The sequence below is a fragment of the Papilio xuthus genome, unplaced genomic scaffold (genome assembly GCF_000836235.2).
Source record: "Papilio xuthus unplaced genomic scaffold, Pxut_1.1 DF825783.1, whole genome shotgun sequence".
NCBI classification, from domain to species: domain Eukaryota; kingdom Metazoa; phylum Arthropoda; class Insecta; order Lepidoptera; family Papilionidae; genus Papilio; species Papilio xuthus.
The window spans coordinates 1,522,204-1,541,051 of NW_013532866.1; the positions used below are offsets into that span (position 1 = coordinate 1,522,204).

The 18,848-nt window shown below is 34.5% G+C and overlaps 1 protein-coding gene across 1 annotated transcript in view; it reads right to left on the reverse strand.

Moving 5' to 3' along the window:
• The window catches only part of LOC106125831 (protein turtle homolog A-like), a 40,956-nt gene that overhangs the window by 7,515 nt on the left and 14,593 nt on the right, over positions 1-18,848 (reverse strand). The window contains exons 2-12 of the mRNA XM_013323224.1: positions 15,044-15,275; positions 9,500-9,632; positions 8,183-8,296; positions 6,567-6,652; positions 6,050-6,163; positions 5,716-5,837; positions 5,387-5,444; positions 4,660-4,811; positions 3,263-3,407; positions 2,627-2,757; positions 1,864-2,017 (exon numbers count right to left, since the gene is read on the reverse strand). Of these exons, the coding sequence (XP_013178678.1) occupies positions 1,864-2,017; positions 2,627-2,757; positions 3,263-3,407; positions 4,660-4,811; positions 5,387-5,444; positions 5,716-5,837; positions 6,050-6,163; positions 6,567-6,652; positions 8,183-8,296; positions 9,500-9,632; positions 15,044-15,143 (1,309 nt within the window). The 5' untranslated portion in view covers positions 15,144-15,275. The remainder of the gene's footprint in view (positions 1-1,863; positions 2,018-2,626; positions 2,758-3,262; positions 3,408-4,659; positions 4,812-5,386; positions 5,445-5,715; positions 5,838-6,049; positions 6,164-6,566; positions 6,653-8,182; positions 8,297-9,499; positions 9,633-15,043; positions 15,276-18,848) is intronic.

The following is an 18,848-nucleotide window of genomic DNA, read 5'->3' on the forward strand; positions in this document are numbered from 1 at the left end:
AAGTGTATACTGACCCCCAAAGTGTATACTGACACCCAAAGTGTATACTGACACCCAAAGTGTATACTGACCCCCAAAGTGTATACTGACCCCCAAAGTGTATACTGACCCCAAAAGTAACCACAACCCCATAAGGCCTATAGTACATTAGGAAATGAAATAAAGGATGCATAAGTTAAAGAATAAATGTAATTTTAGTAGAGAAATTGTTAGGGGGTCTATTTACTATGATATAGATTTTCTACAATTTACGTCTAGTTTATTGAAAGGGGATTTAATAGAAGTCATATATTAAATATTATAAGGGGTTTTAAAAACCCAATAGTTTTCTTATATATTGGTTTATTATTTTACTCTCTAAATATCTTTACAAAGAAACTTTTTTTATGTTTTTTTTAAAGTTAATATTAGGGATGAAATATGTTTTTATACAGATGATTAGAATGTGTAAATTCTTAGGTTACAAAGGTGTATTATAACCTCAAAAATTAACAATTTATGTATGAACTTGAGTATATTTAAAGCGAAAATTAAGTTTAAAATTAGCATGTAGATTAAAAAATTATAATACTATGCCGCGTTATGTAAAAAACCGACAATGAATAAATTATAAATGAAGAAATATTACGATGAATGTATAACAACCAGCTCTAAGTTTAATGAATCATTTTTATTTCCTTTTTAATTGTTTTTTTCTTGTCTTCATAAATTAACAAGTGAAAAGAACAAAAGTTAAAAAAATGTATGTATATGAATAATTTACTGAACTCTATAAATGGACTGGCTATAAGACGTTGTATTTTGTTCCTATTTGATTTTCACCATTTTTGCGACTTGAGTGAACATTTTTTTTAATTTTCAATATAATATATACTCGAACCAATACTTCCCCTACCACTGTTTCTCATTAAGTACTCGAACTAATTGACTTCTTCCTTACCTATCCTTATCCTTCCTTACCTACCCTTATCCTTCCTTAACTATACTTATCCTTTCTTACCTATTCTTATCCTTCTTTACCTACCTTATACATCCTTACCTATCCTTATCCTTTCTTACCTATACTTATCCTTTCTTACCTACCCCTATCCTTCCTTAACTATCCTTATCCTTCCTTACCTATCCTTATCCTTCCTTACCTATCCTTATCCTTTCTTACCTATCCTCATCCTTCCTTACCTATCCTTATCCTTCCTTAACTATCCTTATCCTTTCTTACCTATCCTTATCCTTCCTTACCTATCCTTATCCTTTCTTACCTATCCTCATCCTTCCTTACCTATCCTTATCCTTCCTTAACTATCCTTATCCTTTCTTACCTATCCTTATCCTTTCTTACCTATACTTATCCTTTCTTACCTACCCCTATCCTTCCTTAACTATCCTTATCCTTTCTTACCTATCCTTATCCTTCCTTACCTATCCTTATCCTTCCTTACCTATCCTTATCCTTCCTTAACTATCCTTATCCTTTCTTACCTATCCTTATCCTTCCTTACCTATCCTTATCCTTCCTTACCTATCCTTATCCTTTCTTACCTATACTTATCCTTTCTTACCTACCCCTATCCTTCCTTAACTATCCTTATCCTTCCTTAACTATCCTTATCCTTTCTTACCTATCCTTATCCTTCCTTACCTATCCTTATCCTTCCTTACCTACCTACTATCATTGTCTATGATTGGTCAATAGTCAAAAATAAATGGATATAGCTTGGAATGAATTGTTTCGTTCCAATATAACCGCCTGATGTTACGTGACAGTTAATTCTATCTATACTATAACTGCCACTATGACAAAATGATAATCAATAGGCACAAATTATTATGTCCTATAGCCGGTCCATTTATAGATGTACTTACATTTGACATCCAGCATCAATGGCTGACTGTGTCCATCTCCCAGCACATTCCTGGCTGAGCAGACGTACGCTCCGGCAGCAGCACGAGACACGTGTTGTAGTACTAAACTCTGGTTTGCTAACAGAACTCCAACTCCTGGCTTCACTGGAACACCCTGGTTAAGACGATTATGACTAGTCAAGAAAATATCTAGAATTGTATACCAATAATTCTGATAAATATAATTAAATCTATTTATATATATATAAAAGAAAGTCGTGTTAGTTACACTATTTATAACTCAAGAACGGCTTTACCGATATAGCTGAAAATTGGTGAGAAGGTAGCTGAGAGCCAGGAGACGGACATTGGATACTTTTGATTTGTTAATTTTTCGAATTTATGCCTTGAAGAGCTGCTTTTCATTACTTATTAATATTATAAATGCGAATATTTATATAAATGTGATGTGGATGGATGGATGGACAGGTGTTTGAAGAAGAAGAAGAATCTAGAACGGCTCAACTGATCTTGATGAAATTTGGCAAAGATGTAGAAAATCTGGAAGAACACATAAGCTAATAATTATGTTTTTTACTCTGCGCGGACAATCGCGGGCGACAACTAGTTTCATAAATAAATTAAATTTTAGACTACAATTTGATTTTCCTTTCCGATATATTTTATAACAAAGCTAAAAGTCAAAAGTAATAAGTAAAAAAGTAAAATAGGATATTAAAAAACTGTTAGATTGGGTTTTCTATGACTCAAAGTCGTAACTTACATCATGTGTGAAGGAAACATGACTATGCCAAGGATTGGCTCTCACTCTGCAATCTAAATACACATCAGATCCTTCCACCACCTTCTCAGCGTTGATGTTAGCTCCCACACTTAGTTTTACTGCTGGTAAATCTGAAAATAATATCTCAATTAATTACTATGTACTTTATATCTTAACATAGGTAACAAAGTGATATAAGAAAAAATCTTTTTTAAGGTGACTTCGAAAGGAAAAACGAAACCCTTTTTTAGTCCTACGAAAAGTATGTGCTACGTTTTAAATGGAATTATAATAATAAGATCTAGACAGAAAATAAGGAAATGCCTGCGTATACTAGGGTCTTTAACGCCTTGATGAATAGGGTGAATATGGCTTCATTAGGGTACTGCACACCATTTTGGACCACCTAACATTAGGTATGATTGTAGTAAATTTATAGATTATTTATCTTACTAATGTTTAAATGCGAATGTTTAGATGATTGTTTAAAGGTATCTCCGGAAGGGCTCAACGTATCTTGATGAAATTTAGCTGGGTTGTTGAACATAATCTGGAAGAAGACATAGGCTACTAGTTATTTTTTATTACGCGCGGACAATCGCGGGCGACAGCTAGTTGTAAACAAAATTAATTTACACTGTATCTCCAGTTTCCAGCCGTCTTCTCTTGTGGAATGCACTAAAGTCGGCTGCACCACTCTGCACGACAGCGCTCTGCCACTGTCTTCAACGCTGGGCACGAATGTCAACACGCTACTCGTTATGTTGCCGTCCAGTGTCGTCTACGAAGAAGAATAACTTAACATTTAATTAAAAGGTGTAAGTTACGATTCAAATAAACACAAAATCAAAAAAGAAACCTCAAACTTCCAATTAAAACACCACATCAGTAAAATGTACACATCACGTAACTAAATTCCTGCGGGGTTAGACAAAGTATGTTCGCTTCGATGCGATTCCATAGCGAACTTCAATCACAATCACGTGACTTATCGAAAGTTACTGTCAATTCTATACATTTCTGAAGTTCGTTATGGAATCGCTTCGAAGCGAATACACTTTGTCTAAACCCCTTGCACTAAACATAATCTATTTGTCAATCGTGTAACGATTGTATACAAAAATATTTATAAATCAAATATTGTTACATTTAAAAGTTTACTCCTTAGCTTTATAAAATATATAACATCATGTCATGAACCTTTATAGGTGAGTAAAAACAAAAATGATTCCTTTGCAAAAAATGTGTCGAATAAACCAAAAAAAAGGTTACGGACGCCCATTTACATCCGCAACACCAAAGGATTCGCAAAACGTTACCGTCCTTAAAGCTTTAGAAATCTCAATAGACTTAGCGGGTAATAACCATAGCGATTACCCTAATTGTGTTGTTTTTATTTAGGTGTATATTTACAAGAATGTAATGACATTTATTTTCAATCAAAGAAAATAATTGATGTACACAAAAAGCCGACAGAATGTTTTTAAGCATCGAGGTAATTTATTTTGGAAACATTATTAATATTGTAAATTGCTTCCCCTAAATTTAGTCTAAAGGTTCCACGGAGGTCGGATATTAAGTACGTTAAAGATGTAATTAATATGGAGGGGTCTTTATAATTGATATTCGTATATAACGCTTTCGTTGCGTACTGCTTGTTAATTGCTATTTAATTAATTCGACATTTTCTTAATTACTTACCTGGCTGTTTTCGTAGCGAATTCTTTTGATTGTTAAGATACAATATTAGTTTAGGTACTAATTATTTGCTAGATCAATTGATTGAAAATCTAACTGGAGAAAAATGTACAGAAACAGTCATATTTTATTGTTTGTACCCTACAGACTTAGGAGAATGTTTGTCTTACGTATGTAATTATATTTATATATATTAAGGTCCATTGTAACCGCCTGTATTCCAAAGTGAGGTGTCATAGAACAAAGTAAAATCTCTTAGGTTTTATAAGTAACAAATTGTGTTTATTTACAGCTATTGCGACAGTGAAATCCAACGGTTATTAGTAAATACTAACCGTTTGTGTGACAGAATTCATTTTGTTGGCTCCCTTCCACCAGGAGACGGTGGGTGCGGGCCGGGCCCCCACTACCTGGCAGGTGAGAGATGTGCTGCGACCCGCCACCAGGGGTCGCTGTCCGCCTTGTATGCGCACCCACAGCGGACGTACTTGACAGAGAAGTATCACAGTAAAGTAAAAACGGCACTCACGTATTAATCTGGCGAAATTATTCATCGCTGACATCGGATTAATGAATGTAGACGTTTTTATTTATTCAATAATGGTCTTTAAAACAATAAGCCGTAGTATTAAAGTAATATTTAAAAGCTTTATAGCATCAGGATTAAATAAAGTGTTAAAAATAATAATTACGAGACATGACCATATCTATACCATGTACCCTAATGAATTAAACAGGGTCATAAATATGAATTTTTAAGAAAAACATATCTATGAAGTAAAAATCCTAATTCCCAGCAACTGACCTGTATTTATCATAAAAGCGACGCTGCGGTATTTTCTAGGGCGCCCTGAATTATTCACAAATGGACTGGACAAATACTTTTACATGTAAATATTTTAAATTCTCTTTTAATATACATATTTTTACTTTACTTTCACAAATAAAACAGAACTAAAAAGTCATTTTATAAACTATTAATTTAACCACGCAACAACAGTAGTTATAAAGTCTAGTCAAAATATAAACTGACGTAATTAACAAGTTATCGGTAATACTTACAGTTCATATCGACGGACAGCGTCCGAGACAATGGAGTTATTGAGGGGTCAGTCACGGCCTGTTACCAATAATAATAACTAGAAATTTCGGTAAGGTTATTTATCTTTATATTACTAATAAACTACTGAGTGTAAAACAATGTTGTAACGAGGATTTTTATTTTTGTAAATAATTAACTCAAAAACTACTGGAACTATTTTAATACTTCTTTTGCAATTAGAACTGTCCCTGAGTAATAAAGGCTTTATATAGGAAAATATACGAGTAATCAGTCAACAGAAGTTTGTTTTATTATTTTTTAAGTTAGTCTCTTTTTGGTACAGCATTACCTGACATGTTACTTCAGTGCCGTAGTCAGATCTGTGAAGGTTGAGGGACACTTTAGCTTTGCCTTCAGAATTGTCGAGCAAAGCGTGAGATTTCCACCACGACACACGAGCGGTTGGACGACCTTTACGAAAAAGGGTTAAAATGAATGCGCATATCTAAAATTGGGTACTGAAAACGTGACCATATTGAAAAAAATATATATGTAAGTTATTTCTTTGCGCTCATGTTCATATAATAAAGGGGATTAAGGCGCCCTATTAAGTTTTGATATTCGTTATTATGAGGACGAAACCTGTCGCACCTACCCTACCTTATGATGAATGTTTGACTTACCACCAACAGCGATGCATGTAAGGTTGATTGTCGTATCCTCGTCATAAGGACCAAGGACACCGCCGTCCACTTCCTTACCATCTTGATTTATTATCAGCAACCTGTCTGGTGGTACTATGAACAAAAGTAACATTAAATAAACATAATAGTTATAGTAAATGGCACTTAAAACATACAGTCAAACCATGATAAAAGAGAACTGAAGAAGCTATAAAAACCTTAATTAAGTGACAAATTGAAGTTGAAGAGAAACGACTTTTAGTAAGAAAAATATCGTGGTTCTTGAGCTCTTGCTTATCCAGGTGCGACTGTATATATATTTCCAAGGGATTTTTTGCTTTAAATTCAGCTATGCGGCTTCAGATCATTTAGCATTACGCCTCGTGTTCGTTCATTAAAATTTTACAATAATTTCCTAAAGACTTATTCTGAAGAATTTTAAAAGAGAACAACTTTTTAGAAGTCTAATTGTGGTCTTAATTGTATTATAGAAAGTGAGGTAACTCAAAATACCTACTAAGTACTGTTAAGTTGAGTCTTGTGTTCTTTGTTTGTGATTTGATGAAGTCCACACGACATCTGTATTGACCGCTGTCTTCAGCTCTGCAGAAAAAAACAAAAGAAAAATATTGCTTACTACAACATTCGGAAGAATTTCATCTTTCGACCAATGTCAGAATTCTTTTACCTAAGTAATTTTGTATAGATTTTTTTATAAAAAAACGTGGCAAATGAGAGGCCAACTAAAATCGTTAAAATAACAAAGGGACGACTCCCAAATAGACATAGGGAACTTTAAGGTTTGAAGATACTGATGCGTTGCCTATTTTAGTTCATAATAAAACATATATAAAAATCAATTGCTACTCGTTAGTCTCGCTAAAACTCGAGAACGGCTGAACAGATTTATCTTATCTTGGTCTTGAAATGGTCCAGTCAATGGCAGGTTTAAAAAGTGAGCAAAATTCGATTTTTTTTAATCACGCGGGGACGGTGTCGCATTAGACAGCTATTTTAATCAAAAATTACGACGTCATCTGCAGTTACAGTAATAAATATGTGGGTACGTTAACTTTAATGTTTATAGATGTTGTTAATCTTTATAAAGGTACTTTAACTAACGATATCTGAGATTGACGTTACAACGGCCATGTTTAATTAGTTGATGAAGCGAGGAAATTCTTCGAAGCGACCAGCTAGTACTAATTAACGAGCTTAACACCCTATTTCCACTAAGCCACTAAACAACTCTTTGTATAAGTCGACAGACAAGTGAAAATGGAAACATCATCAGCTCACTATACGTCCCCACTGAGGAGCTCGAAGTCTACCCTAAGTTAGGGGTGATTAGGCCATAGTTAACGACGCTGGCACAGTCCGGGTTGACTTCACATGTATCTTTGTGCAGGTTGCATCACGATTTTTTCCTTCACGGTCAATGGCAAACCTTGAACGTCTCCAGTTTGTAATTTGTCGTATTATACTTTGACACTTTGTAAACATGATGTTGGCTGTAATTTATGTACAGTCAAGAAAGAATCACGAACTTGTGTGCACTGATGCAGCCATTTCCCCCTTTTACGAACAGAGAAATAAAAATCGTAAATATAACAGTGGAATGGTTTGTCGCACTAGTGAAACAAGGGTTTTAACATACCCCACGGAGTTGCCAGTATTCAATGTAATAGAAGTAATGACCGCCCGTCGACGTAGATAAAAACTAACCTAAAAATTAATATTTATATGACAGTCGCGATGTACATTTTAATTTACAAATATTTTTAGTATTTTATTAAATCAAATTACATGAAATTAATTACATTATATGTGTGTATAAAATACTTTGGCCTTGAAAATTATATTTCTATAGACATATTTTAGATAAACGGTACATCTTACTAATATTAAAAATGCAAATATTTGGGTGGACGTCGGAAGGGATCACGATTAAATTTGACATTGATATAGAACATAGTCTGGAAGAACACATAGGCTACTAATTATTTTTTTTTATTCCGCGTGAAGTATATCGTGGGTAAAAGCTAGGTAACTCTTTGCCTTGGATGACTTGGAATGGAATATCTTTTATTCCTATTAGATAAATGAGCATTTTTATAGCTTTTATTTACATACCTTAACCTCGTAAGTATGAGGACTGCAGGAGTGGTGTTAGTTCTGAATGTGGCTCTAGTGCCCAAGATGGCGGGATCCGACCAGTGTGACGTCACACCTTCTCGTGTGTCCAATCTGTAACAAATTACTGCTAGTTTCCACCGTCCAAATACTAATATAAAACATATTGTTAACACTCTTATTCTCTTAGAAAAATAAGGATGATTTCCTTTAATACAATTATAAATGCGAATGTTTGGATGGATGGATGTTTGTTAGAAAGTATCTCCTTAATAGCTAAACAGATCTTGCTGTTTGTTTTTATTGCTCATCATAATCATTTTTATTACTCCGCGCGAACAAAGTCGCTGGCAAAAGCTTAAGCTAGGAATAAAATAAACATTTTCTTTCAGGCAGTGTTCTATACCAAATTACAGAGAGATCTATGCAGCCATTCTGAAGATACCTTCTAACAAACATTCGCATTTATAATATTAAAATTTAAGCATACATACTTCGGTTAAACGTACAACCGAAGTACGTATGCTTAAATAGACTCTGCATGTCATAGTTCTCCAGTCATACTAAGTAAAAGCTGAGCATCAAAAGTTAAAGTAACAGACTCCTTACCCATTAAGCTAACAGTTAAGCGAAATAATCCATTTCAACGCAGCTTAAACCTAACTTGTAAGCACTAAGCTACGCTTAAGCGCCAACTCACGTGCAAAGTTCCTTATAACGGAAAAACTAGTATAATATTTTAAGCTGGTAACATTTTCCATTGTGCAACTTTCAAGGCTAACTCGCTTCAGGGAAAATGTAATATGAAAATTGTGTGGTATTTTTTATGACTGCTCTTTTCATATTATGCTAAAAATATGTGTATATCTTTATATCTTCATTTAATATACCTTAACATAACGTATGTTTATGTATAAAATATGTCAGAAAGTTTTGTACGAAACAAAAAACATTTCGTAACAAAACATGTTAATATGAAATTATTTATATAAAATCAATCTTATGTTTGTATTGCGTTCTCAAAATTTTTAATATCAACAAAAAAAAATTGACTAACTTAAAGTTTGGATAGATGTATGGATGTTTGTTAGAAGGTGTCTACAAAACTGCTCAACGGATCTCGCTGAAACATAGGGTACAATTTTTTTTTTAATTCGACATGAACGCAGTCGCGGGCAATAGCTAGTTAATGTAATTTCAAATTAATAAACTCAAAAATTACTTAACTGATTACAAAAATTCTTTCACCATTTTAATGCTACATTATTTTTAATATTGTTTTATGTATTATATTGCTAGTATATAAGTGTTACTTACGAGTAAATAGGTGATTCGTGTCCCTGCTTGTACCAGATGACTAAGCCGACTCTATCTTCTGGCTGGGTCGGTTGTACGTCGCAAGGCAACTCAACTGCACCGCCTGTTGGCGCGTGTAGTGATTCCACTTCCACTGTAGAAAAAATAATCATCATTATCTCACTATACCTTCCCACAGAGGGGCTCGGAGCCTACCCTAAGGGGTGACTAGGCCATAGTCAACCACACTGTCCCAGGGTTGACTTCACACATATCTTTGAATTTCTTCGCATTGTACATCACAATGTTTTTCTTCACCGTAATCATAAAACTTCAAATGTAATGGAATTATAACAACGGTAGACGCCAGCACATCTGTTGCACGAATTGGTCGGATCGCCCGTTGCATAACCACGACCACACAGAAGACACGCGTCAAGTGGAAACAATTCTGCGTACAGTCTGATAAATGTAGTGTCGTTGGTCTAATTTTAGTCTTCTTTTCCTTCCCAACCTTCTCTTATAAGGAAATGATGACAAGAAATAGTAGAGTTATCTTAGTCTCTGTATGAACAGGAGTCTTTTAATTCTTTCGTACAAAATAGTAGACATTAAGATGTTAAGGTAGAACCATTTAACTTGCATTATTACTTGTGCTTCTCATTATTACCATCATCATGCTGTACTTATCCCATTCGTAGGGTAAACACACCAGTTTTCGTCCACCAGATTCAGATTCAGTAATCTCTCTATCGAATTAATTAAAATACATTACTGATTATTAGATTTGATCGTAACAATATTTTACGTATTATATACTAAGAAAGATATTTAAAGTACTTTGAACATATAGTACATTTTTAAATTGAGAAACATTTCAGTTTTCCTGATGTGAACGTTCTGAACGGTTAAGCAAGGATATTATATTTACATAGGTCGATATTGCCTCAAACGGAAGCGAATGTTGTTAAATAAAATACAGTAAAGGACAAAGCAATCACTGAAGCATTACAGATACAATGGAAACAGAAGGCTGTTTGTACAATGTTCAGTCAGCATTGGCAAATAGATTGACCTTTATATGTACTATAAGGGAATCTGATGGTATTCTACCTTAAATGCAACAGTTTAAACATTTTGTTGAAAGACGACGATGCTGCAATAATAACCAATAGAATGCAGCTTTATACATGTAGAACAAATTGCATTTTATTATTATGCCGTCGTTTGCGCAATACTGCTACCTAATTGGTTATTTTGTATGACGTGGCGGAGTTTGTCACTATGCAAGGAACATGATAGTTTTTCTGTAAGTGAAACACCGCGAAGGGTTGTGACTATACTTAATTATATGCCTTAGTCAAATGTCATTTTATCAGATATCTTCACTAAAAAATTTACAGAACAAACATAGTAATTATTCAATCAAATCTTATCTACGAAACTAGGTAATAATGCAAATCTTGTGAGTACATATTCAACAAAACTGATAAAATCGAATAGCTATTTTATAATATCCAAAACCTATTTTGTTACTTTATTTATGATTTTAATTTATTTAATAGGGAATAATTTTTTTATTTCAAAAGTCGCTGAAATAGCGAAGTGACCGTTGACATACGCTATTGCATATGCGTTGCCTACCTTAAATCGACGGAGGATAGGATGCACAGAAAGAAAATATCTTCCCTTTCCATGCACACTCATCAGACGGAACGCGGAATTGCTTCCACTTGACGCCTGTCTTCTGTGTGGTCGTGGTATTTTACCGGACGAGCCGGGCCAATTCATGCGAAGATTTTAAAGCGGGCTCTACCACTGATAAATTAGATGGATCGCCCTCTAAGATCAGTTTAAAAAGCATATGGATTAAAGATTTTGATACAACATATACAATATATTAAAATCATAATATTTCATTTATAGAGATTTTGAGATTTTCACCTTAAACTTAAGAATATATTCACTCCATCTCGAGGAAATTCTGGTAAATTTAAACGTCGATTTCTAAAAGTAGGTCAATATTTTTTAGTGGATTCAAAAGCGATCTTATTCCTCACCATTCATAAAGCCAAGGAAAATCGTTAGCAAATCTTGAAATTCGCTTCAACGAATTTAAATGTTATTACATAGTAAATAATTTACTAAGAGGCATATGCTTTATATGGAACAAATATTTCATATCAGCTTACTAAAAATGACAAAAGTTTGAATTGATATTTGTGTACAGGTAACCCCAAGCTATAATACTACGATGGATGTTTGTTCAAACGTATCTAAAGAACTGGTCAACGGATCTTTATGAAATTTGGCATAGATGTAGAGCATAGCCTGGAAGAACACATAGGCTAATTATGTTTATTTTTTAATCCCACGCGGACGGTGTGGCAGGCGACAGCTAGTAGATGTACAGATGGAGAAGAGGCGAGAGTGGACCGCCCTAAAATTCGTAATCTACCTACCCTAATAGGTTTTAGGCGTTGTGTTGTTTAAGTCTTAACTGTTATAAACATGCAAAAACAAACGACACGAGAATACAAGATAAAAGCATCGCTCAGCCCATTTTAAGGGATGTTTATGGAAGTCATTAAAAGTAGGGAAAACATCGTAACTACAACACGACCCTTTGAAAAGTTCTTAATTAATCTCAACCGAAAATTCCTGGTTTGCAATAATAAAAGTTTAACTACACGATTAATTTACGAAATACGAGATGTTCTTTATGTTGAACTAGCTGTCGCCCAGAACTTCGGCCGCGCGGATTTAAAAAATAATTAGTACCTATGTACTCTTCCAGACTATGTTCTACATCCATGCCAAATTTCATCGAGAATTGTTTAGCCGAATTAGAGATACTTTCTAACAAACATCCATGTAAACTTTCGCATTTATAATATTAGTAAGAAGTAAGATTGGTCTCTTGTTATTATGAATACTTATGTAAGTGTTAAGGGTTCACTAAAGTAGTGCCTTAGCATAGATTTAATAGCTACAATAGCCATATACTCTTAGTAGAAGAGTAAAAGACAGGGTATCCTTTAAAAATCTTTACAAAAAACGTTTACGTTAGCTTAACAGTAACTAAACATTAATATTCTTTTGTTTTTAATTCGTGACTGAATTAAAATTACTTACGATGTGTTTCCATTGACATAAATGTAACGACACAAACTCTCTCATTGTCCAATGACTTTCGCAGAAATCTATACTAATATTATAAAGCGAAAGAGTTTGCTTGTTTGTTTAAACGCGCTAATCTCAGGAACTACTGGTCCGATTTGAAAAATTCTTTTTTTGTTGGATAGTCCATTTATAAAGGAAGGTTTTAGGGTATATAACATTACGCTGCGACCAATAGTTTTTATTTAATCCCGCGCTGACGGAGTCGTGGGCGACAGTTAGTTCTATATATATTTTATCCTTACGTATTAAGGAACGTGCGGCCTATATTTTATGACAGCCGGATTGACGGGCGGACGGTAGATACGAAAGTAAAGAAAGTTTCTTAGTACCCGTCCATTTGATGTTTCCCTTTGTTCTAAATGTGAGACCGTTAATGAACTGGCTCAACACTTGAACTGATTTGAAGTTTACGTCAACATTTTCTTATTAAACAATGAAAATTATTTTTTTTAACTTCAAAAGGAATTTACATTTTCAAGAAATTATCAAAAGTAAAGTTCTGTGTCATCATGTCATCATCAACTCACTGTACGTCCCCACCGAGTGGCTCGTAGCCTACCGTAAGTTAAGGGTGATTAGGCCATAGTCAACCACGCTGGCCAAGTGCGGTTTGGTTGACTTCACACATATCTTTGAATTTTCTTCTCAAATATGTGCAGGTTGCATCACGATGTTTTCCTTCACCGTAAGAACGTCGGATAAATGTACATATGTAAATCGAAAAACACATTGGTACATTGCGGGATTCGAACCCAGGACCTGCAGATTGCAAGTCAAGTGGTTGACCGCTCAGCCACGGACGCTCTCATCTCAAGGAAGATAACATTGAGGAAATATATCATGTAACAACGCCTGTCATATTTTGATGGCAAACTAATTGTGTGGCGTTCAACTGTTACAATGATTGACGAAAATTAATACAATTTAGCGCCGTTCATTCATCATTCAAAACGCGGAGATTGTCGGTGCCAATTATCTGTCTGTGTTCCATATGGCGTTCGTTAGAGCTACGATAATTAAGCATAGACTACGGAATACTGGATTGACTGTAGTTGGTGTATATACCAATAATTTATTTTAGACTAACAGGTTAAATAAGATTGAATTAGCTATCAGTCGCTCACGACTTCGTCTGCGATGAATTTAAATAAAAAAATAATTAGTAGCCTTTGTATTCTTCCAGTCTATTGGCAGTTCTGTAGATAACTTCTAACAAATATCTATCGATCAATCAACACATTCGCATTTATAATATAAGATTTAAATTTCTATATCCACACATGCAAAGCCGAATCGAGCCGCTAATCTTACTAATATTGTAAATGCGAATGTTTATATGGATAGACGAAGTCTATTAGAAGGTATCTACAGAACGGCTTGAAGAACATAGTCTGGAAGAACACATAGGCTACTATTTTTTAATTCCGCGTGCACGGAGTCGCGGGCAAAAGCTAATCATTAAGTATGACAAAACTCTTACATCAAAAACACATTAACAAGCCTAGTAGTCATTTGTTTCTTATATTTATGGAAGTGACAAATGACACGTCATATTCGTAGGTGGTCTTTGATACAGCGACCGCCCACATATGGTAGTAAGATCCTGTTCTTACACTCTTTGCTGTATCCCGTGCGGTTTCATCTCCATGAAATTCCATTAATTTTTGTTACAAACAAAAACTTTGTTTTATTGTTTAAATTGCGTAAAAAATTTAAATGAAAACGGCTGAATAGATCTCGATGTTTGGCATAGAGGTAGAACATAGTCTGAAAGACCACGTAGACCACTATTTAAGTTTTTTTTTAATATCATAAGGTGGCAAACGAGCGAGCAGCCACCTGAAATCGCTGAAATAGCGATGTGACCGTTGCCCATAGACATACGCAATTGCATATGCGTTGCCTACCTTTAATCGACGGAGGAGAGGATGTACAGAAAGAAAACATCTCCAAAAAAGGGTAGGAAGGAAAAGAGGACTAAATTAGGCCTCCGGGCGCACACTCATCAGGCGAACAGCGGAATTACTTCCACTTCACGCCTGTCTTCTGTGTGGTCGTGGTATTTCACCGGGCGAGCCGAGCCAATTCGTGCGAAGATGTTGAAGTGGGCTCTACCACTGTTAGAAATTATTTTTTTAAATTCCGAACAGATGAAGTCGCGGGCGAAGGCTAGTACTATAGCTGTACATAGTATAAATCAATTAATAATTCTAATACATTAGAAATGGACATCGGAATTTTAAGGATTTGTTCATAAAATGAAATAGGCGATATAAATAAAAATCCAACTTCCACACAGTACTATAAAGGCCAATTAGGACTACCCTTAGTGTACATTTAGTTTGAGAAATAAATATAAACTTCACAAAAATGTATACTCACGCGACTCCTCGATAAGCACCTCTTGTTGACTATCGACATTGTATTGTAGTAGCATGAAGAGCAACACTAGTTGCGACCGCGGCACACTCATTATCGACATGGGTACATCACTAGTGTTACACAAACACCAGTCATAGACTGGACGGTATCGATTTTGTCATTGTCACATGTTTAACTAATATCGATAATTTAATCGGTTCACATCACTAATTTGTTGTCTCTGCACTTATACCTGGAACAAAATAAATATTTACGTTACTTATACAACTTACTAAAAGAAATTGCTAGAATGATGGATGGATGTTATTACTTACTCTATAGCGGATCTCGATGAAATTTGTGCATAGATTTAGAACATATGGCGTCGGTGGCTCAGGGGTCAAACACTTGACTTGCAATCTGCAGGTCTTGGATTCGAATCCCACCATGTACTAATGTTTTTTCGATTTCCGATTTACATATGTACATTTATCCGACGTTCTTACGGTGAAGGAAAACATCGTGATGCAACCTGCACATATCTGAGAAGAAATTCAAACAAGCCGCATTTGGCCAGCGTGGTTGACTATGGCCTAATCACCCGTAATTTAGTGTGGACTCCGAGCCCCTCGGTGGGGACGTATAAGCTTGAAGAACGCAAAGTCTACTTACTAAGTTTCTTAATTCCGCGTAGAAGATGTCGCGGGCAAAAGCTAGCATTTTAACATAAATAATACTATTAACTTTTAATAATACAAATGTGTTCTATAACATGTCTGTAATCTTTGCGATTATTAACTAAAAATCGATTACAGGATTCAATATAAAATTAGTATTCCACACCACGTACTATAAGATCGCAAAACGTAGATAGCGATGCGAGAAATCGATTCTAAATAAAAAATATCGATATGCGACAATCGAGAAGTTGTACGATCTTCCTGTCATAGGAAATTGTATCTTAACATTTATTTCACACGCAACAGTAACATTTTTTATTTCCCATTCGATAGATTTATTGTATACAATAAACATTCCTAACGGTTTGAGACGATAAAAGATTTATTATCAAATACTATATTTATTATTATTGTGTTTTTGTTTAAACTATTTCATAAATAAAATTTCTACGATACGTTTAACTTATATTTTTTTTACTTTGTATATTAAACATCCTGTATAAACAAGACTTGTTAAAAGATTGGATATTTTATATTTTTTACGTGTAATTCCGTGGAAACGCCTTTATATAAACAATTTTATATTTTTTTTAAACACACGTTGTACACTTAAATCAATAAATCCTGTTTCAAATATCAATCTTTAAAACCATCCTGTTTCAAATATGAATTTCTAAAAAAAATCACCTGTATAATTCATCCTGTTTCAAATATGAATATCTAAAAAATCATCCTGTATAATTAATTTAAGTATTTATTACTCAAATAATTTCAACCAGTTCGTGGTATAAAGATATAAGATTCATTGTACAGGTGAGACTAGATTCACCAATAAACACTGCAATTACTGATCCGGAATACTGACCCGTATTACGTACACATTAAGCTATATTTCCGTTTAAAGGGAATAATGAATTATACAAAGCCGTAAACAGTGGGGCGTTAAGCTAGGCTCACGCGGTGACAGAAGAGACAGAGGAAAAAGATAATACAGTACTACCATTGTTTGAACACACTGACGTAGATCTCCGCTGAGTGTCATGCGACATTAAACGTCACGATACGCACAGACGTTTTTTTAACGCGCGTTGTAAAATCTTATCAAATATAATAAATGCTAATACGACAGTGCTTCTAAAATGTGATGCTTTTTTATCGCACAGTGCATTTTGAGCGCTGATCAAACGGAACATGATTTCAATCGTACGACGCTCGAGAGCTGCACACGCAGTTTAAACGCGGCGTTAAAAAACCGCCGTAAATAAACAAACGTCAAACATTTCGCGATGCAGACCGTCATATCACGTGTCGTTACACGATATTTCTGCAGTGGAGACGCTCTAAAGAGACATCGCTCGTTGCGTTGAACTAGTAGCAGTACTGCATTATCCTACTGCTCTGTGTAACTGTTCTGACCTCGTGTATACCTTTATGTAAATAACCCAGGGATTTGGTGAACGTGTAAGCGCGTCCTTTGATGTGAGATTAAAGCAACTGACATCGACACACTCTAACGCTTTCGTAAAATTTCATTAGAAAGTATTTTTTTATTTCGGAATTCGTTTCGTGAGAACGGATTTTGATTTTGGAATTTTAATTGAATTATTCGAATCAGAATAATGCATGTGGAACATTTAGTAACAGTATTAAGCGTGGTGTTCTGATACCAAAATGTCTTAAACATATCGTCATCTCTATCATTTGACAAAATAGATATAACAATATATTTTAAGCGGATATTGTAGATTCAGAAACTCACTGTAAGATATAATCTTTTAAGATTTTTAAGAATTTATTCAGGTGCATTTCGCGGAACGTGGCAGAAGGCATACAGCAAAGCAGACTATTTGAAGGTATATCCGAAACGGCTTAACAGATCTTGCTGGAATTTGGCGTGGCTAACAGTAAACGTATGCTATTTATTATGTTTTTTTTTATTTCCGCGCGGACTGAATCGCGGGCGACAGCTAGTTAATAATAATAATCAAGTAAGGACAACTCTTGGCGCTTAATAATATGATATATACGAAGTTTGTTTTTAATTATTCGAGCGTAGCATTGAACAGATTGGTACAATTGTCTTCGTTGCAATCACTTAACACTTGTCTCGCATACTACTTGAGCCAATTGCGTGCATCAATTTCAATTTTCGCAACGATATATTATTTCAGTCTTCCTTATGATGGCGATTTGTTCGATTGTTTGTATTGGTTGAAATTGACCGTAGCAAAAATAAATAATGAAAAAATATAATTTATACAAATAAGCACACTTTATGCAAAGACTAGCAGTCGCCCGCGACTTCGTCAGCGCGGAATTTAAATATATTTACATTTACATAAATTATATAATATAATATATTTATATAAACCTGCGTACATCGGCTACCTTCCCGTCAAAATCAAACACGGCCTTGCGGACAGACATATAGACAGTCAGTCAAAAATTTTAAAAAATTATTTTTCGTTATCATTTTATAAATATGTATAGATGTAAAGATTTTTTTATATTCTTACCTTCTTAAACTGACAGTAAAGAAATGTTAAATTAATGCGTCGAAGTTTTTTTTTGGTTTTATAAAATGATCTTAAATTTGCTTTAATAGAATTCTCCTAAATATACTAAATATCCATCTAGAAGTGCGGTATCGCTTTTCTTATCAAGATGGGCGCTCGGTTACAGTGGTCCAGATTAGAAGATTTATTATACTGGAACAAAGGAAATTAAACAATAAGAATGGATTAAGATTTCGATCGGAAGACTCTTTATTTTTTAATATATTTATATCCGTATTCAAATGTTTAAATCTTAATACTCCATTTTTAATAATTAACAAAATAAAAAAAAAAACATTTTACGAATAGAAGGATTTTCTAGCAGGTAATAGCTAATTTAACTATCAAAATTTTTTAAAGCATTGTCGGATTTATTGTAGATATAAATATAGTAGTTTTCAAATATCTTGGCGGCTCAACTTCGCGCGAGTCGTTGCGTAGAACACAATGGTGCAGCGGTGAGTAGCGGGATGTGAGGGGAGGACACGCATTGCGCCCATCACCTCGAGCCGTCAACATATTCGAAAAGGACTATACATAAAATACGTTACAACTATAAAACTTAAGCAAGGTCAAATTATAGCGCACCGA